The sequence below is a fragment of the Hirundo rustica genome, chromosome 1, assembly GCF_015227805.2.
Source record: "Hirundo rustica isolate bHirRus1 chromosome 1, bHirRus1.pri.v3, whole genome shotgun sequence".
NCBI classification, from domain to species: domain Eukaryota; kingdom Metazoa; phylum Chordata; class Aves; order Passeriformes; family Hirundinidae; genus Hirundo; species Hirundo rustica.
This window is the reverse complement of record NC_053450.1, coordinates 75,266,824-75,288,906: the sequence shown is the minus strand read 5'-3', so window position 1 is coordinate 75,288,906 and position 22,083 is coordinate 75,266,824. Positions and strand designations below refer to the sequence as shown.

Genomic DNA, 22,083 nt, shown 5'->3' with positions numbered 1-22,083 from the left:
ACATATATTTCAAAGAAGTGATGAAAGTGAGTGATAAAGTCATTTTATGAATACTTGGTAGAAACTGGAGAACAGGAGAGGAGGATAAAGCACTGCAGTTAAGAATTAGAATTAGTGATACTGGAAAGCAGTCCACTACTTTGAAGTGCAAATCAAAGAGCTTTCATTTGAATACATCACCGTGTGGGTAACAAATCCTTTCCAAAGGCAATTGACAGTACCAAGGGTTGTGTGACCCCACCACTCAGAGATGCTCTCTCCATCCTGGTCTTCTTTCACTCATCTTCTAGCCACAGGACTTGTAAAGCTGCTAGCTGAATGTAAGAGCAGGATCTTGCTCTCCTGTTCCCAGTCCATGATAAACCATCATCCATATCTGTTGTATTAATAATATCCAGAAAATTGATTAAAGGTATGTTAATTTCTGGTGTATAAGGCTTAAATGTCAATCATTAAACATAAAAATACCCTGTACAATAATCACAATGTTACTGGAATTAATTAAAACATGGCATTAACAATATGGAGAACAATTGAAACCACAAGGTGACAGTAATCTCTGCTGAGGAAACTGTTACTTCAGAGGTATGTTCTGCTGAATTTGCAGTGTTCTTGGCAAGCATAGTTATGGTCTGAAAATAAAAATCTGCTTATTCTTAATTCTAGTCTTTTCTTATTCTTGTTACCCTCATCACTGCCGTTCACTGAGACAGATTCAAAGTTTTTATTGCTATCAACTTTAACATAAACCTAAATCCATTTATCCCTACTATTTTCACCCTTAGGAGTTGTACTGATTCTACCTTTCAATTACTAACAGATATGCTGTAGGCCAGCAAGTACCAAAAATACTACTTTCACATCAGGTTTTACCAGGAGGTGCCAAACACCTCCAGAATTTTTCAAAAATTTCTCAGTATCACAGAATCTCTTCTAAGGCCTACAGGTGTTAAAATGCATGCACAAGTTTGATGCAGTTCTTATGGTTTATTCATACAAATATCTCAAAAAACTCAGAATTGGCAGCAACAAATAAACCTTCATATAATTAATTATTTCTCATTTCAGTGATTACTTTGTCTGGAGAATGAGTCCTTATTGGTCTTTACTGATGGCTGCAGAGAGTCCAACTTTTGATTTCCCCCACTTTCCATTAGTGATTAGATTCTAATCCTCTTTTGAGGAGACCAGCTGTGGTTGGAAATTCCATTTCATGAAGGGGATGTGCTGGAAACAGGCCCACCAAGTCAACATTAACGTACCCCTTGTGACACATGGCTTCTTTTTCAGATGGAACATAAACTGAACATATAAAAATCTCTTACTGTGAGACGTGTGCTGCCATCAAGCAGGCCAAGCGGGTGAAGCCCCTGTGGTATGGCGGGCGATGGTCCAAGTATAAGTACGGGGAGGCCTGGCAGATTGACTACATCACCCTTCCCCAAACCCGCCAAGGCAAGCGCTATGTGCTGACCATGGTGGAAGCCACCACTGGATAGTTGGAGACCTACCCTGTGCCCCACGCTACTGCCCGGAACACCATCCTGGGCCTTTAAAAGCAAATCCTGTGGAGACATGGTACCCCTGAGAGGATTGAGTCTGACAACGGGACTCATCTCAAGAACAGCCTTATAAACACCTGGGCTAGAGAACATGGCATTGAGTGGGTGTACCATATTCCTTATCATGCACCCGCTGCAGGCAAAGGGGAGAGGTACAATGGACTCCACTTAAAAACCACCTTGAAAGTGTAGGATGGGGGATCTTTCAAGAATTGGGAGCAGCATCTAGCAAAGGCCACTCTGAGGCTCCACAACAGAGCAGGCCCTGCCCAGTCTGAGCCCCTGCATAAAGTAGGTGGACACGAAGTCCCAGCAGTACGTGTGAGAGGTCTGTTAGGGGAGATAGTTTGGATCAATTCTGCCTTGAGTGGGATTGTCTTTGCTCGGGGGCCAAGTTGCACATGGTGGATAATTGTCTTAGGTTGCAATGCAAGATGTAACCAAAAGTATGTATTCTATCGCCATTTTTTGAAATCAGCTCAGGAGGTGTTTTCTTTATCTCTTCTATGACCCATGCCTCATAACTCCAGGGGGGAAGGGGGGGGGGCGTGCCTTCTGTTAATGGGCCAGCTGTTAAAACCAGGTAGGGCAATATTCTTTATCTCTTCCACAACCCATCCTCCCTCCAGGGGGATATCTTCTGTTAATGTGCCATTGAGTCTCACAGCATGACATAAAATTACATCATCCCATTGTGAGATGCTCCACCCAATGGGAGGAGCCAAGCATTCCTACCTGGATAAAACCTGAGATTCAGAACATCAGAGCAGTCTGTTTCCACTGGATTCCCAGAGGAAGACTGGACTCATCTCACCACCACTAGACCTTCAGAGAAAACTACACCCTTCTACAGGATCTTCTCTGCTCCAACAGAACCACATCTGTCACTCCAGGAGGACTTAATTGGACTGCTCCCAACACCCTGACCAACAGGGTGTTTTGCTGTGTTCTGACTCTGTCAGTGTTTTCTTTTTTGTTTGTTTGGGTTTTTTGTACTACTACATTTTTATTTTTAATATTTCTAGTAAAGAACTGTTATTCCTATTACCATATCTTTGTCTGAGAGCCCCTTAATTTCAAAATTATAATGATTTGGAGGGAGGGGGTTTACATTCTCCATTCCAAGGGAGACTCTGGCTTTCCCTGGCAGACACCTGTCTTTCCAAACCTACGCACATGGTCAATTTTCTTATTGTTCATTATTACACTAGATTCCCTTTGTAACAATCTGACTAGGTAAAGGGGTCTGTACATCACCATATAAAATTGATGTACAGAGTTCCCCAAGCACTATTAAATGTTGGAAAATATAAAAGAGCAACAGAATAAATGAAAACTCATCCCATATATCTTTCTTTGTATTCATGGTTAGGCCTCATAGAATTGGGTGAATTCCTTATTGTTTTAAAGAATCCTTTTGAAACACACAGAGGTCCATTTATACCTTCAGGGTTCATTAGGGGCCACTTCTGAATAGAGGAGAATGACAGTTGGTCACTGGTACTATTTTAAAAATTTTCTCTTTCCCAACATTCATTTAAAATAAGAGGTTTATTCATTGATTCAGTTAAATTCACCAGGGACAGCAACGCAGGAGAAGGTACTGAAAGCTCCAATTCACTTTAATTTGTCTATTTGCTTACAATCTGTATTGGAATGCAATAGTAAACAGACAGAAGGGTTGTGGGGTTCTTTTAGTTCATGAACAAACTCTTTGAATTAAGTACACACAATTAATTTGAAGACACACATCTAGTTCTGAGATCAGATGGGTACAAGTTCAGTTCTAGTAAAAGACAGGCACTGTTTTTTTTTTTTATAAAAACACAGCAGAATGAAGTGCTTTGTGGGCCTGGTGTGGCAGCAAGTGGAAATTTAAAATTCTGTGATTCACACCACAGGGGCATTGACTCCTCTTTGACATAGTCAGTCAGAAGTCATAGCTGCTGCTCAGGATTTGCTGTTGGACTGAGCTGTTCTGATGGGGCTGACATTAAACAGATATTAAATCTCTGGGAATTCAGTTAGGGCTGGTGCTTGAGTGTTCTGCTGATTCATGCCATGAGAAGGCCAGCAATCCAAGGAAATGAATTAAAAAAAACCCCAACAAACAAACAAACAAAAAAAACCAAACAGGGAAGAACAAGCATTCAGCAAAAAACTTCAGCAGATATTGCATTTAACAATACCAACTCTGCCTATAGCTGAAGGAATGACTGAAACACTTCGAATGGTATTGATTTGGCAGGGTGCAAATTTCACCACAAATTCAGCACATAGTCAAAACCCAGGTAAATTCTGGAGTCCAGTTCATGACTTTTGGATCAACTCCAGCGATCTAGAGGACATAGGGTTTTTTGCAAGGCCCAGGCCACAACTGCTGTACTAAACATCTCAACTCCAGCTTGAGCCTAAGCAATGCATTTTCTGTGTGGTCTTCCATATGCTATAAGTCTGGGGAAAAAAATGTTCATCCTCAGCTGAGCTGATGCAAAAACATCCTCATCCTGCTCCTCTAACCATGAAGGGCCTCTAGAGCATTCCTTTACTCTCCAGGAGTTGGGAATTAGTGAAGCCCTCACTGGTTGGGTGATCAACTGGGTCCTTCTTAACCCAGAACAAAGAGATTGCTAATTGGCCCAGCTCTGTATCTACTGGCATAAGACCATACATGAACCATCAGAATAACATGGCTTCCTCTTTCTTTTTTCCAAATACATGATCTACAGAACAACGATATCTTAACAAAGGAAGTTAAGTGTGTGTCTCTTGTAGAAAATATCTGTTGTTTGATAGATCTCAAATATTATCTATGTATCTATCTATCCATCTATCTACTGTCTCTTAGTTTTGTTTCATTTTTGCACACAGAGAATGAGAGTAATATTTTCTATATAACATATAAAAGTATGCGATCATAATATTTGATACATGATTTTCTGAATGATAATTATCATATTAAACTAATTTATAATGACCTGAAGTATAGTTACTAACTGACGTGCCTGTTTAAATAAATGAGCACTGCTATACTTTTTTTTTTTTTTTTTCCCCATATTACCCTTTGGCCAAGGAAACCTTTCCGAAATAAAAATGTATAGCTTTTTGTCCAGTTTTCCCTTTTTTCTTCCAATTATATTATAGGGTATATGTTATGTGATATATGTCCATCTAATTTATCAGCTTAAAGAAATAAGCAAGATTTCTAAGTTGTGCTTAACCCTGTTGACAATATTCCACAGTCTGTGGAATTACTGTCCCACAGGAATTTTTCTCTGGATGTTAAAATAAAGGTCTTCTTGTATATAAATGAAATATTTGTAGCTGTAGAAGGACATAAAAATTTCCTAAATATGCAAATTAAATAACCACTTTAGCCTTGCTTAAGGTACAGAAAAGATGGGATAAGAAGTGTCTTTGTACCTGTGGGTCTCCACTGATGTGTTAGCATCTCAGTATAGAGTTGTTCATATTAAAAATATGCATCTCTCTGCAGCCCTTCTAAAGACAGAGCCAGAGAACTGAGTTATGTCCTTCTGAAAACCTCTCACTCTTCCATTTCAGGGAAATGTCTGTATTTTTGAGCCCTGAATAAATTAAAACCTTTGATTATTCAAACTGGTTTGTTTGTGTTTTTTTTTTTTTTTTTTTTTAAGTAAAACAATATCTTTAAAAGTTTCCCATCTCAACTGAGTACCAACATTCATCACAATCAGACGTCTTTGCTACTGGGCTGAATGTGATATTTTGTTTAAGCCTTTGTAGTGGTAGTATTTGTTTTGGGAGGTTTGTCCTCCTTGGTAATGGTGTATGCTTCACATTGCCATGTCTGGTGCGGTCCTTGGGAGGAAGCAAGGAGAGCAGTATAGACATAGACTGTGGGTATCACTTGTAGAAGGCAATCTAATAGCATGAACATCAGTGCATTATAAAGCTTGGGACTTTATTTACTGCCTTATCTCTCAAACAGCGGGGTAATTTTGTGTTTATGCAAAATGGTTCTAAATATAAAATGAGTACAAACTTCTAATTCAGTATGTTCCTGAAAGCTTGTATAAGACAAAAGCCACAACTCATAACTAATCCATTCAGAATATAAGTACTCGTAGCCTTTAAATTCTGTCATCTGCTTTGCCTTGGTCTAAAATCAGAAGTCATTGTCTTCAAGAAAGCCCAGAAGCATAATCTGAAAATATTTTCTGAGCATGTACTCCCAAGTCTAGCAGCATCATGAAAAGACAAGAATTAGCTAGCTCAGCCATGCAGAGATTGACATACCTGCTGTGCTCTTTGCCACAGGCAAGGCCAAGTTAATTACATCCATGGAAAGGTGAGCTTCTGCTGATATATGAGGGCAGAACACACATGTCTAAACTATCATTAATACAGGTGTGAAAGAGGCATTTCTTGCTGGCAGAGTCTGACCAAGCAGATTGAATGCATTCCTCCAGAATTAGGTTTGTCACCTTCCCTACAAGTTGTTGACACACTTTGAATTTTAACAAAATAAATGATTAAGAAGAATTGCTATGCAGTACAACAAGCATGAAGGTTACTGAAAGTCAGCAGAAAAGAGAAAAGGTGGCAGAGAAAATCACCATTTTCTCATTTTAATCCTAGCTTGATAATTGGATAAGAAATAAGCCTGACAAAATATCTGTTCTTTTAGACATTGAGACAACTGTTGTTCTGGTAAAAAGGGTGATCTAAATTATGCCATTGACAGAAATGAATCAAAAAAGTCATGATTAAGTGTAAAACCTGCAATTTATGACTACTAGTAATCTGCAGTGCTATTAAAAAAGGTAATAGCTGGTACTGGCAGACAGGGTTAGAAAGGGCAGGGTAAGATTATTACAGTCAGGAAGGGAGACTGTTGCTATGTAAAATCAGCATGCCAAGGAAAAATGTAAACTGAGGTGCCTTCCTCATTTTATCATCTTTAGAGAGTCAAATAAAGTAAAAAAAAGCAAAACCATACAGGTTTCTTTGATACAGCAAGGACTGCAAAACCCCCTCAATGTTATGAAGCTGATATATAAGGTGTGGCATTCTTACTGTTTGTTGTTATTATTTTAAAAGCATCATTTGAGTAGCTGTCTTTGCATGGCAGATGAGGATGCCATCCAGCTCTGAAGATCACAAAGTGTCTTTTCTTTAGGAATGTGGAGCTCCTTGGGATATCCAATTGGAGCTCAGGGAGGTCAGACAGCCTCTGACTATCTGCAGCAGATTGAGCTCCTCACCCCTCCTCTCCCTTCAGTCTTCTCTACTCATTTTGAATAGAGCTAAAAAGGACATATTTTGGGAAGGGCTCATCTAGAGACACATATGAACAATTATTTTAATTTTTTGGTGGGGTTTTTTTTGCCTTTCAGTAAATTCACTGAGCTAAGTACTCTATATACATCTAGCATACGATCCTGTTGTAAACTGAGGAGTTACCGAGGGATTTCAGCAGCTTCCAGAACTGGTGTGATGACATGTGAATACTGTAAGGAAAAGCAAAAGGGAAAAAAGATGTGACTTTTTATCATCCTGCCACTTATTGTAAACAGGCTGTAAATGGTCTGGCTCAGCATGTAAGCTGCCGGTGATTTCTTTCCTGTATCGCTCCTCTCAGGTTCTTCTGCTCTGTCATAGATGCTGTTAAGAATGGCCAGACATTTTTTCTCACTTTATCACAACACTGTTTTAAAGTATGAAGTTGAAATGCGTGTGTGATCACCTGTTCTGTGTTCTCTGTTTCTCTCTTCAGTGATCAGTTGCGACAAACAACAGATTGTCTCATAGAAAATTTAATTGTTAGTGTTTCAGACAATTCTCTTCGTCCTTACCTCATACCCTTAGGCTCTTTCTAAGAAAATCAGGCTGCTGTCAAGACAGGTATCTGGAATCACAGTGATTAGTGAATCAATTTCTGTGGCAACTTCTGTACTTTAAAACAAGCACTGAAAGTAGTCTGGACTTTTCTCTCAATGTGAAGGAATTTCTTTCTGTTTGTGATTTCCTGCCATAAGAGATTTCATGCAGATAATGGTTTTCAAAGAATGTAATTTCTTGTGCAATTTGAGACGATAACTTAGTAGTTTTTGTTTCCTGTCGCAGTCAAGAACAATGAGGAAAGCTTAACAGAAACCTAGCAAATTTTGGACTGCTTTATCCTTCTTCTGCTGAAAACCAAAAATGTTAACATAGTATAACTTCTAACAATTCAGTCAACGTTATTATTCGCTGACCTGCTTTCCTTATCTTGCGTGTTACATATTCTCAGAACACTTCAGATCCGGGGTGGAGCTTTATGTAGATGGAATTCCTAGAACAATGCTTCTGGTCAGACCACACAGAGCCATGTGCCAGATGTCAGGCTTCAAGACAGGCTTCTGGTTTACACTAAATTTCTGTCAGTCACAAATACTGGAATCAGATTTTTAACTGTATGGTCAATATATGCATTATCAGCTTTATAAATATGCTATGTATTTTTTTTTTTAATGCAAGTTAACCCTAAGTGTTTTTGTATTTGAAATCTGTGTTGCCCTCAGTCTGAGAAATTGCTGTTCAGTGAATAGCTTCACGTATCTACTCCTGGAAAATCAAAGAGAATTATGAAAAGGAATTGCTCACGGATTTCAGTTCTGCATTAGGGTTTCATGTGAGTTGTTTGTCAATCCTTCAATACTTCATTAATATTCAAGAACATTTATACAATAAATTATGGCCTCTAAACATTTTATATTAAATGTTAATATAATCAAACATCAACACTTTTTCCCCAGGTACTACCTTGCAAATATATTGTTATACTTAGTGGAGTGTTTTATTATGGTGATAGTAATTTTCTAAAGGCATGCTGGCATTATTAATATGCATTTGTATTCCAGACATAGAAAGAAGATCTTAGTTGGTTAATAATAAGAAATTAATATTAAACTCACCAAGACTCAGTTTTTATATTCAAAGCCGTCTTAGTCTAGGGAACAACAAATTATTCAAGTAGAAAAACAGAAGTGATGTTAATAGGAGCAACTATAAGACAAATTATAGGAAAAAATTAACAGACAAAATAGCAGAGAGAATCGCTTATTCATGTAAGCTTTCTTTTGTTATGGTTATGTACTTTGTATCAGCAATCCTGAATACTAGAGGCTGGTGAAATGTCCACATTAATAGTAGAGTTTCACACTTACCCAGCTTTCCGGTATAATTTTTTTTAGAAATACAAACTGTAAAAAGATTAATTTGCAATTTTAGCTTTTCAGGCTTTTTAATGTTCTTATTATAGGAGAAAGGTCTTATGAGTGTGGGAACCACATATCAGCAAGTGCATGATTTCCAGTATGTTCACAGTTTGGTGGTATGGAGCATCTATGATGTTTTCTTCTCAGTGGAAATCATGAAAGATGTGAGGAAGGAAATCTTTCCTTCTCCATTTTTGTTTCTGGATTTGAGTCTTTTATTTCCTTCCCAAAAGACTTCCTCCTGTTTCTCACAAAACATTTTCTATAAATATTTCCCATCAGACATGTGGCAGAGAATCTGCTGTCATTAGCCCATCAGCTTTTCCTTTCTGCTGGACTTCGCAGCCTCCTCTCTCCAGTTCATTCCACTGCTGTCTCTACACACTCACTAAAGGGAGAAGCTGTGAGGAAAAATGGGGATTTTCCCCTCCCTGCCTCCTGAAGGAGGCAGAACAACACGTGGAACTGCACAACCAGCTGGTAGGAGTTTCTGTCTGAGCCCCAAAATTTTGTACCCAAGGGGAGAAGACAGCAAGAAACTTGAGTCGTTTGTTGGGGGACTAAGCCACCTTAGCAGAGGAAATAGCTGCCTTTGGCAGACTTTCCAAAGTGTACAGCAGAAACAGGGAAGGTGTCAACCAGGAGTTTGTCCAAATCCCAAACAGATTTATTGAGGCGTCTGAAAGTTCGGAATTATGAGACACTCCCAGCGGACCTGGTCTAATTGTAGCCTGGTTTTCTACCAATTACCATACCTGCAGCAGAGGCAGGCATGAGGTGCATTCTGCATACTGGGAACTAACAGCTGCCTGCATTCATATTAGGGCTCTTCCCTAGAGGATTATCCCATCCTCCTATTTAAAAAGGCAGTAATATGTTATACTCATTATAAGTGAAAAATTTGCTGGTAAGCATAACACAGTGCATGAATCACTGAATATAAAACAAGTTTGCAAGCCATGTTTTAGAAAAATTTCTACATTAAGACATTGTTTTCTAAACCCACAACTTTGTCTTTGAGATCATCCACATTTCCCGAAGAAAACTGTGGGGTTGGAGTCTTTTCCCTTTGTTTTGACTCTCTTACACTGAGGGAATTCCATGGCCCACACTTAAATGATCTGTATGGAATGAAGCTTTCAGAAGCGTCTCTTCTGCTCACTGCCCTGCCTATGGCATTGAATTTGGTTTGCATGCCGGTGTTGGTATCAGGGAGGGCTACAGGGGTGGCTTCTTTGAGAAGTTGCCACAGACTTCCCCCATGTCCAACAGAGCCTATGCCAGGATGGACCTACCGCTGGCCAAGACTGTGCACACCAGTGATGGTGGAAGCACCTCTGGGATAACATACCTAAAAAGGGAGAAAAATTGCTGTGCAGCAGCAGCTGGAGAGAGAAGTGAGAAACTGTGAGAGAAACTGTCCTGCAGACACCCATGTCAGTGCAGAAAGAGGGGAGGAGGTGCTCCAGGCACTGGAGCAGGGATTCCCCTGCAGCCCGTGGTGCAGCCTGTGGTGAGGCAGCTGTGCCCCTGAGCCCATGGAGATCCATGGGGGAGCAGAGATCCACCTGCAGCTCATGGAGGGCCCCATGCCAGAGTAAATGGGTGCCCGAGGGAAGGTGTGACCCCATGAGAAGCCCATGCTGGACCTGGCTCCTGGTGGGACCTGTGGACCCATGGAGAAAGGAGCCGACACTGGAGCTGGTTTGCTGACATGACTTGTGACCCCATGGGGGACTCACACTGGAGCAGCCTGTTCCTGAAGGACTGCACCACATGAAAGGGACCCTATGACGGAGTAGTTCCTGAAGAACTACAGCCCATGGGAAGAACTCACGTTGGAGAAGTTCATGGAGGACTGTCTCCTGTGCCAAGGGACCCATTCTGGAGCAGTGGAGGAGCGTGAAGCGTCCTAGCCCTGAGGAGAAAGTAGCAGCAGAGACAACATGTGATGAATAACCTCAGCCCCATTCTCTGCCCCCTTGTGCCAGTGATGAGAGGAGGCAGATAAATGAAGGTAAAGCCTGGGAAGAAGGAGGGAAAATGCTTTTATTTTTTTTATTATTATTATTTTATTGGTAACAAACTAATTCTCTCCAGTCAAGTCTGCTTGTGATGGTAACTTGTGAGTGATTTCTCCCTGTCCTTATCTTGACCAATGAGCCTTTGGTTGTTATTTTCCTTCCCAGTCCAGCTGAGGAGAGGAGTGAGAGTGTGACTTTGATGGGCACTTGATGTCCAGCCAATGCCATCTGCACATCATGCTCTCTGTGGCTGGCTCTCTCTGATGGTGGCTATGACCTCCTGAGGGACCAGTGAAGATGTGGCTTCTGAATCAGGAGCTGCAGAGGAGCATTTCTTAGCAGAAGGGATTTTGTGTCATTGTGGTCAGAAAAATGGAGCATAGTACAAACTGGCTTGCATTGCACACAAAAAACATTGCAGCCACTGGTGCAGATTAGACTCTATTAATTTTACAATGTGTTAATCCAAAATATGTTAATCCAAACTGCAATTCCCAGCCTGCTGAGACAAAAATTGAATTCCAATTCCATAGCTAGACAAGTGAAGGTGGGATCTGTAGGAAAAATTCATGATCACAAACTACACACCACTATTACAATTAATGCTCCATACTTTGTAGTTTAGTGTCCTAGTTCCCTCAATATTACAGAACCTCTCTGGGATAGAAATCTTCAGCAACAGCATCTTGGTGACCCCTATCCTGCTGCACAAGACAGAAAGCTGATTTCCTCTTGAGTCTTACATAGATTTCTAATGTTTGTGGTGACCAAAAGTCATGTTAGCCCCTTTCCCAAAGGTTCTTAAAATCTGTCTGGGGGAGGCAAGCTGCATACCATCCAGGGCTGTCAGAGGCAGGGCAGCATTCCTCTGCTCCCAGCCCTCACCCATCTGTCCCCCATCAGCTGGGGGATACTAAAATAAATCGGGAGTGGGCTGATGCACAAGCTGTATTACAGAAGGTATGTCCTCCCCAAGAAATGTGTAAACAAATATTTGAAAGATCTAAAAATATGAACAAAGATGCCTCTGCGGCAAACAATGAACCTTCAAAAGTCTGTGGCATACGTTCTACATACAGTTGTTAGGTAGCGAAGTTAAATTGTTAAATAAAACTAGTTTTTAATAGCCAAAGCCATTGAATATTCAGCCTCAATGCAGTATCATTAATATCAAGTTTTTAGTTTAGCATCTTGCTCAGTTTTGGTGTGGCCGCATCTGTGTAATGTATTAGATATATTAAAAATAAATATTATTGCAAAGCATCCACTTACTTCTACATAATGTTCTCTTTTGGTCTGGCCTTTGTTACTGAAAAAAACCCCAAATCAGGCTGACATCTGTAATATTGTTCAAAAAGCTGGAAGTGCTGCTGAGGGTGACTGTATCTGCCCTGAAATCTGTCTATTGCTAAACACTTGAAAACTTCCTGCTTCAGCACCAGTAGTCCTCCTCTCCCACTGTACTTGGTCAGTAAAAAGTCAGTAAGAAGCACAGAGTCAGGGCAGTGCTACAACATCTTGATTTGTCTGGTCTCTAATAACAGTATTTCTCCCAATTCAAGCACACTAACTCATATCCTGTCGCTCTTGCTGTGTCCAAGACCTTCTGATGTTTATGACTCTTTTCCCTTGTGCTGAATCTCTGCCCAGTTATGTGTCATGAACAGCCTCTGCTCCTTTACAGCCACATTTCCTCACCCTAGCCAGAGATCTGCATGTAAGGAATGAAGTCACTCCCAGCCATTACTGGTCTCTGTGGCACACAGCTCTTCATGTTTCTCTAGCTCAAATCCTTATTTTACACTAGTGCTCTCTGCCTTTGCTATCCAAGCTAGTCCTATATCAGTGCAATTAATACATCCTTACAATATTCCATTATCTACTTTGTAAAGAGATCTTTAACAAGCTCTGTGAAGGGGTTGTAAGGCAAAAGGCCTCTAAAAGACCAGGCAAAAAAGAAGCACAGTTGCTCAGCTGTATTTTTCAAAAGGAGTCTGATTTGTCAAAGATGAACTCCTTTCTGTGACTTTCTGTGAATTATCTCCATTTAAAGTCTAACTTTCTGGGGATTTCTTGAGTTTCTCTCTAAGCAGTACTTTGTCCTCTTCTCTCCGTTCTCATATGACCCTCTTTAGCAACAAAAAACTGAGATTTTAATGGTGTTTTAGGGTTTTGTTTGCATGGTCACAGCCATGTAAATGCTTAAATAATTCTTTTCCTCTGTTAAAATTTGATATGTTTCATTTTTTAAAGGCTTCCTTTAGCAGCTGGAAAGCAATTGCATGCAAATGCTTATATTACATAACCTTAGCCATTCCAGCTACCATTTTTCCCAATTAAAAGGATCCCCACCCCTCATGAACAATACTGTTTGATTTCAGGGCTTCCTCTCATCTTTCTCAGCATGGACAATTCCAGATCAGTCCTCCTCTGCTGTTCCCATTGCTCTACTGCATCTCCTCTCCTCAGCTGTTTGTACCTTCTTTGAGAGAAGAAGAGAGAGGGACGGGAGAATGTGTTCTCACAGCACTGCTGCTACTCTAAATTTTTACAAATGCTTTGCACTCCTGCAACATCACATTTACTCAGCGTAGCCCACACCACCACCAAAGGGCATGGGAAAACCAGACACTTGATCTCCTGCCTTCAGAAAACTGGATAAAGTTTTCATTTGTTGCTTTTTAAAAAGAGGTCAGATTGATAACTACAACAACAGCTTAGTCTCCCTTCCTCTTCTCTAAAGTATGTTCCATGAGTTACTTATTTCCCTGTGAGACAAACTTCTTTCATGGAAAAATTCCTGTTTCTGTGGTTGACCATTACACCTTTATTTCCCGTTGCCAATTCTTGACCTTTGATCTGTATCACAATTATAATATTTTTTAAAATTATTATTACTGTTTAGACCTCCTGTCTTGGTGTATCATTTTTCTCAATAGTGGTTTCTCCTCTTCTGAGAAAGGAATGTACGCCCAAGGGAATATATTTTTATAATGCACAGCACATTTATATCTATATGTATGAGTTACTTAATAATATTAATCCCTCTGTAAAGTACTGGTTTATAACCAGGTAGAACTTAGAGTAGTTTTGGATGTAAAAGTCACAGAGAACCAATTACAACTCAGTTTCTGGTTCTGCCTGACCACTCATGTGGGATGCTAAAAGAAACTAAACATTCTTTTATTTCTTCCCATTGGTTATAATTGTTGTGGTGGTGGATAATCAGTCCCTGCAGACCTGTCCCTCTGTTTCCCCTCTGTGACTGATGGGAGAAGCAAGAGAGATCAGGGAATTCCTGGAGCTGTTTCATGGATGTACATGTTTGTGATGGGACACATCTTCCTTGGTTTTGCTTGACTGATTACCTTTTCAGAACTATAATAACATACTGTCTCACATCAGCCTCATAAATTTGCCTAAGAACTCACAATAAAATACAAAGCAATTCCTTCCACAATCAAGTGTCACCGTGGCTGTCACGGATGAAGATTTTATCATAGCTGTATTGTGTTCGACAATGTTTAACAATGTTTATTACATCATAGACGTGGGTAATTACTATGTCCCTCTCCTATGGAGAACCATAGGCCTTGATTGCTTTGTGATACAACACAGTTTAAGTCTTCCTTACCTCGACTCCATGGGCTCCTAACAGTTATAGAGACGCTGATCTGAGTGGAGGTGGAGCAGTCAGGACTGTCACTATGACCTTAACAAATCACCGGGAAATTTTTTATGCTCACAACAGATTGATTGATTTTCTGTTTAGTTAATACATTGGCATTTGCTGTAAGTGTCATAACCTAACTGCTTAGAACATGTGACACATATTCTTATTGTCTTAATAAAGGTACATATGTTTGAGCACAACATGCCTGAGTTTTATGATCTGTTAGAATTAGTGAGTCGAAGATTGCCAAAGTTACTAGGAATTTAAGGTTCCTTAAAAGAAGATTGCTGAACCCTAGAGTCCCAAAATTAAACCACCCTGACAGAGAAATTGTTATTTAAAAATTACCTGTTAATTACTAAATAAATAGACAGAGCCTTCTAAGACCTTTGCTCTGACAGAGCCTTCTAAGACCTTTGCTCCGATTCATCTGCTGGGCCTAATAAAAATAACAACAACAAATAATTCAATATGATTAATTGTAGCGGAATACGTGTACTGTAAAAAAAAAAAAAATAGATTTTGCGGTTATGGTGATAGAAAATATATTCAAATATATAAATTCTGCCAGCTAGGATTAGATATACTCGAGTGTTTGGGATTATCTCCCCCTCTAGTGGCTGTTTTATGCAAAAATATGAAAACTGGGATTATCTAGTTATACTATAACTTTTGGAGAGTTCACAGAACAGAAACTTTTCGTTAAGATAGAAGTGACCAAAGTGGACTGTATATTTGTACTGTGCTGGATTTGAGTGAAAGGGTGTTAGTGTAAACCAGAACAAGATTCGAAGTTCTTGATTTTCCTAAAACTTTGACAGTGACTTGGATATCATGGAATCACAGAATTGATGAGGTTATAAAATACCTCTAAGATCATTGATTCCAGCCTTTGAATTAAATATGTCACAGGCTAACCCATAAAACTATGAAACTTTGGGTGTGGATGTGTAAAATAATGTATTTCTTTTGCCCCACTGTGATCTTACACTTTTTTATTTGGCACTGTTCAAAATTTCATGGTAGGTGTTGCGGGTTTTATCTGTGCTGGGTGAACAATTATTACTGCGGGTGATATTGCTAGGGAGAAGCTGAATGGATTTTCAGTACTGCCAAGTAAAGTAGTATTGTTACTGTACTTTTTGTTATCACGTCCCAAGTCTTATCTGCTCTCCAAGATCAGTTCTTAAAAATATTTAAAACTAAACTGGTCCTAAAACATTATCACTGACCCTGCAGTTATAATAAAAAACTACACAAAACCCTCCACTTATTAATCAGTAGCAGTGAGCAAAACAAAGAACACACTACAAATTTGCAGGAAGGAAATAGAGAGCAGAATGGAAAATGCAATGACACCACTGTATAAGTTGTTTGCCCACACCTTGAATATCCTTGAATATGCAGTTACAGTTCTTCCATCTCAAAAAGGGTATGTAAGAACAAAAAAGGAGGAGAAGAGCAGCAGGGTGACCAAAGGACTAGAATGGCTTCCATGAGGAGCATGGTTGAATTGGCTGGAGAAGGGGCATTTCTGCAGGCCAGGATACGTCAGGAGACTACAAAAATTTGAGGGGCACGGAGAAAACAGATAGAGATAGACTGTTCACCATGTTTTTTTCAAATGCAACTAGGGGATGATGGTGAGAACCAGGTTCAAAACAAATACTTGAAAGATGCTCTTCATACAACAGGCAGATCCCTTTGCTAAACAGTGCTGTGGATTCAATAACTTTGCATGGGGTTAGTGGGAGGCTAGAGAAGGATCTTGAAAAGCTTCCACTGTGATTTCTTAAGCAGGTAAAACCTGGTCTTGGCCTATCCCTGTCCCCAGAGAGGTGCCCAGTGCCAGGACTGGGGCTGTTCCAGTGCTCCTCAGCTGCCAAGCCCCTGGCTGAAGCAGCAGGATGGGGTCTGGCTGCCAGGAACTGCTATCACCCACCCACTCAAAGGGCCCCTGGTGCCCTGGCTGATGTGTCATGGTGGCACCGTGACAACAGGCTCTAAAAATTGCCTAAACTAAAGATGGCCAAAGCCTGGGAAAATATTGTGCAAAAGCATCACATAAACTTGCTCTCTTCTTTTTTCTCCCAAGGTGTCTTGTGACCGCTTTTGGAACTAGAATATCAAACTCTGGATATATTCCCAAAAGAATTCTCCTGAATTTATTTAGACACACAAATAAGAGCATGATGTGTGAATAATCCCTTAATTCCATGCTGAATTAGTCAAGCAACAGCCAGAATGTTGTTTTTGTTGTAACTTAAATTGCAAACAAAACTTAAACTATGCTTAAACTATCATATAGCTATTACCTGTAAAAATGTGCATTAACCTTCAGTTATGGAAACATGTATTTGTGACTATTTCAGTGAAATCACCTTCCATTTTTATATGTATAAATGTTTTTTAATAGTCTGAAATGCAAAAGAAGTTTTTGTACAAATCACTTTGGACAATTGTTCTGTCACACACTTTGCCGATAGTGGAGGGACGGATAGTGAGGGAGATGCTGGGGGCAGTAGGCAACTGCCCAGCGGGTCCATCTGAAGGAGATGACTAATCTGGGAGCTTGTATTATGTAACCTAAAAATGTGTATTCTGTTTCATATGTTGAAAGCTGTTTTTTGGGGAGATATTTTATCCTTCTTTCACCCTTCCAGGGGGGAGGGGTTCGGATGCCTTCTGATAATGGCCCAGCCATTCAAACCAGGTGGGGCAGTGTTTATCTCTTTCACCACCCCTCCATCCTCCAGGGGGACATCTTCTGATAATGGGCCATCAGGGCCCACCAATGACATGACACATTCCATCATCCCATTGGGAGATGCTCCACCCAGTGGGGGAGGAGCCAACTGTTCCTAGCTAGATAAAAACTGGGACTGAAGGACACAAGGGATCCGTTTTCCCACTGGATTCCCAGGGGAAGACTGGACCCAGCTCATCACCACTGGATTTTCTACAGGACCATCTCTACTCCACAGAACCACATCTGTTACTCCAGGAGGACTTATTTGGACTGCTTCCAACACCCTGACCACCAGGGCGCCAGGTTGTATCCCTGATTCTGTCAGGGTTTTTCCAGGATTTTTTTGTTTGCTTCCTTTTTTTTTTGTTTTGTTTTGTTTTGTTTTGTCTTGTTACTACATTTGTATCCTTTTTAAAAATATTCCTAGTAAAGAACTGTTACTCCTATTCCCATATCTTTGCCTGAAAGCCCCTAATTGCAAAATTATAATAATTTGGAGGGAAGGGGGTTTACATTCTCCATTCCAAGGGAGGGTCTAGCTTTCCCTGGCAGACAACTCTCTTTCAAAACCAAGACAGAGCTGTAAGGAGTGAAGTGGCTTATAAAATGAGCTGAGAGGAGCTGGTAGAGTGACAGGCAGGCTTGGGTAAGTGACTGAGGTGAGCAGTGTCAAATTAGTGTCAAATAAATAACTGATGTGATTGAAATCAAAAGTGGCTTAAGAGAATGTAGGTGACTGGTGACTCAGGTATGATGCAGACTGAGGCTTTCTGAGATACATTTGGACATACATATATAGCTCTCTATACTTCAAATATAAGCACTGATTGCATTGCTGAGAAAGGGTTACCTAATGGCATCACTATCAGATCTGAAAACTTTGTTTCTTTGTCATGTTTCAGCATGGATTTAAGGAGGGGAAGTTGTGCTTAACCAGCTTGACAGGTTGGACATCAACTGAAACACAAGAAATTCCACCAAAGCATACAGAAAAAAGAACTATCTTGAGGGTGTTTAAGCAGTGGAAATTTAAAAAGAAAATCTGTTGAAACCATTAGTGGAAAACTTCCTTTTCTGCTCTGTCACTTCTAAGGCTGCTAGAAGAGTTTAATGTCCAGTTTTGTGTGTCAAATTTTGGTAAGAGTATACCAACAAACTGGAAAATCATAAAGATAAGAAACTATGAATTCCAAGAAAACGATGAAATAAATAGCTTTTATCTGAAACAATTAGTTTATTTTTAGGAGAGAAAAAAATTGAAAAGAAAACATTTCCCACTGGAGGGCAGTGAGCAAGAGGCTGTGTGGGCTTTAGCTGTCTATCAGAGTTAATCCACAACAAGCACATTAAAAATTATTTTTATAAAGGTCACTTTTTCTGCCTAGTGTCTGAAGGATAGATGAGAAAAAAGTGTACTTTGAAGTACTAACTGATATTAGTAAAAAAAAAAAAAAGAAATGGGCAAATGAGAACTGGACCCTGGGGGGTTTGTGCATGCTTTGCTTTCCAGAGAGTTTGAAGAATAGATGGAAAATCCTATTAGAGGATGATGAGGAATTCTTGGGCTGAGACATGGGGTTTCTGCAGGTTTTTTGCCGCCTTGTGTATGTATGTTTCCATAAAAGACGAGAGGGAGACTCGTTTATCCAGAGTTCAAATTACATCAAAAGGACCAGAAGAGAAAAACATTCCAAGGTGAAATACCTATCTCAGTTCTGGGCATTGGGTTTCTTAGACTATTTTGAAAAGAATTTCAGTTTTTCTTCTCCTGAATCATCTGTGTTCTACTCCTAGTATTTAGCTTTCACATTCCCGAGGATGTGTTGCCATAGATTGTGGGTGAAGAAAAGCTGCTGATGCCTCGGTGTCAGGTTGCATGTATTTAGTCTGTCCTTCATGTATATTTAATCTTAAAACAGCTTTCAGTACTTTCGTGATGCATTGTAACCATCGCGTATAGTGCAATTACGGCCCTGATTTGTATCTATCTTCCGTCAGGTGTTAAGGAGGAAGAGATTTTCTTGGGGACAGATTCGTTTATGAACACCTTTGGAATCTGATTTATGCATGAATGATCAGCATGTCTAACGGAGTGTCAGCAAGCTCTTTATTCTCTTTCATTGCTGCCTTCTGGGAGCGAGGAGTGCAGGAAACCTGATAACAAGGAGTTTCTGTGGTCATTTAAGAGGGCAACCCTCACTGCGTTATCCAATTAGCAGAAGACGTGCACCTGTAGCATCCGGCTGTATTAAATTTCATTCCTCTTTTGTCAAGCAGTTAAAATAGCGGCTTTTGAAGCTTTTATCTCTCCTGCCTCCCCTAGACGTGCCAGGTGCGCGGGCTGCACAAACGCACACGTCTGGGAGCTCCTGAGAGCGAGATGTTAAAGGTGAGATCGTGTCACTGCGTCTGAGGTCTTAATGCTGTACCCGGTACGAGTTTTCAGCTTCTCGGGCGGTGACAAGGTGCGACACCCCGGGCAGTCGGAGTGAGGGTGTTGTCACCGGGGGCTCCCGGAGCCGGCCGGAGGGCGGCCGCTGGCAGCGGGGAATTCTGCCTCGCTGCAGGCTTCGGCGGCGGTCCCGCAGCGCGCGGAGTCGCCGGGCCAGCGGCAGCCCGTTTCCACGGGAAGCCGGGACTGAGCTCGGGCTGGAAGGGGAGGTTCCGAAAGCGCCCACCAGCCGGAGGGCGGTGGCGGAGCCCCTCGCCATGGCAACCGCGCCGGGCGATGGAGGCGGTGGCGGGGCGGCCGCAGGGCCCGGCCGTGGCCGCTGCCGCCCGTCCGGGGGCCCGGGCAGAGCCCCCCGAGCCGCCGGGCCCGGCGGAGCGCGGCGCGGACGCGCGGCAGGTGCGGGCGCGGCGGGGCCGCGGGAACAACGCGCTGGGAGCGGGGCGGGGAGCGAGGCCGCCGCCGGGAACCCCGGGACAGGCGAGCGCGGGGGCGCGGAGAGTGCCGCGTTCTCAGCCTGCGTGGGGAAGGGAGCCGCGGAGCGGCTGCGCCGGTAACTTCTGTCCCGAAGGTGTGCGAGGGAGGGCGCGGAGCCGCGGTGCGCGGAGCCGCGGTCGCCGCTCCTCCCTCCGCCCCGGCGGGGCGTGCGCTCGGGACTGGAGATAACCTGGCGTAGTTTGCCTCCTCGGAGAAAGCGTTTTTATCTGTGAGGAAATTCCAACTTTTACTGCGTATAAGCAAAGTACACGTTGCTGTGTTTAGTGAGGAAGGCAGCTGTTTCTAATGGCAATTACTCGTCTTGTGACAAGACTTCACGTATGAAAGCATTAAAGGAGTGTGTTTTCACGAGTACCAGCGTCATGGGGTGCTCTTGAGTCCTCCAGTAAAGAGGAGGAATCGTGCAAATTCCCTTTTCATTCAACACACTGGAAATCGGTTGCTTTCAGCTCCGCTCTGCTAGTTACTTTATGACTGTCTTTAAGTCGAAACGCACATCAACATTATTTCAGGGATTAGCACTGTTAAGAAAACAGTTTCTTGTAAACTATTTGTTTTCCCTTTGATTTGGCTGAGTTCTCGATGTATCTACGAGCAGAGAAGTTTCCAGTATGGTCTTTCACTATTGACAGGAGCTAACTTGATTGCCTTTTCCTCTAAGGAGTGCATAGTTCATAGATGCTAGGGATGGTTGGATTCTGTATAGATTCCCATAGTGTTAAAGTGATACAAATGCCCCTCGTTCTTAAATTTTGCAGTAGTTACCAGGACATGTTCCAGATCCATTTGAGGTGCTATTTCTGTACAATTGCATACTTTAAAAGTAGTTGTGCTTGTCTCTTTAAGAGTAACTTGTTTATCAGGAGGGCTGTCCTACCAAAACTTAAAATTTTCCAGCAAAGATAGTCATTACAATGCTGTAGTAATATAATCTATAATACATTAAACTTTCATAAAGAAAGTTTACAAAGAAAATTTACTTTCTTTGTAAACAAAGAAAGTTTACAAGAGGTTAACTAAAAATGTAATATGCAGCAATGGAGAGAGGAGTATGAGAACGATATGTAGAGTTAATGAATTTTCTAGCAGACCTTTCTAATCAAAAGAAAACAGAAGCCAAATGATGCTGTTTTGTTTGGAATACAGAGATGAATGAGCAATAAATCGATATGGATTCCATTTGCCGAATATATTTGGATAAAACATGACATCATATGTTTAAATGGGAAAGAAGGATTTTTTTCTTAGGCACAGTCAGGCTGTGACTGCTTAAAAGAAGATCACGGATCCTTACTGGTTCCAGTTTTCAGTAGCCAAGTAATATTTGAAACTGCTTAATAGACACAAGGAACATTTCCAAGGAACTGTTACTGGCAATAAAGGAGTATTTCATCATTACAATTAATATTCAGGAAGCTTACAGATAAGGAAGACCTCTGTCACTTAACCTAGATCAGACAATGTGTCATACTCCAAACTATCAAGAGTGATAACACTTCATGACAAATAACCATCATGTGCCATGGAAGCAGAAAGAGGTTTAACAGCCAGCAGCTACAGGGCATGGTGTCCAACCCCCTCCACTCTGAATGTGCAGGGAGAGATGGTGAGCTGGGGACACAGCAATAGCACAGCTCTGGTTGCTCAGCAACAATTGCAGCTTTTTACTGTGAGTGTGAGTTAAGCAGGCAGTAGCAGCCATGCTTTTTCCAGAAAGGTTTGATTTAGCGCCAAGGAGAAAATTCCTCTCTGACGTGGTTGGCGGACATCGGCTCCTCATGTATAGCCCAGGATAACTGTATAACTTCGCATTATTGCCACTTTTGTAGAATTGAATATGTTCTGGCATTTGTTTATGTAATGTTGGAATTTGCAATCTATACTTCC

General features: G+C 41.2%; 1 protein-coding gene across 1 annotated transcript in view; it reads left to right on the top strand.

Moving 5' to 3' along the window:
• The first annotated feature begins 19,478 nt into the window (after nt 1-19,478).
• DNAH5 (dynein axonemal heavy chain 5) overlaps nt 19,479-22,083 on the top strand; it is a 136,214-nt gene continuing 133,609 nt past the window's right edge. Inside the window, exon 1 of the mRNA XM_040076784.2 lies at nt 19,479-19,638. Within this exon, the coding sequence (XP_039932718.1) occupies nt 19,630-19,638 (9 nt within the window). The 5' untranslated portion in view covers nt 19,479-19,629. The remainder of the gene's footprint in view (nt 19,639-22,083) is intronic.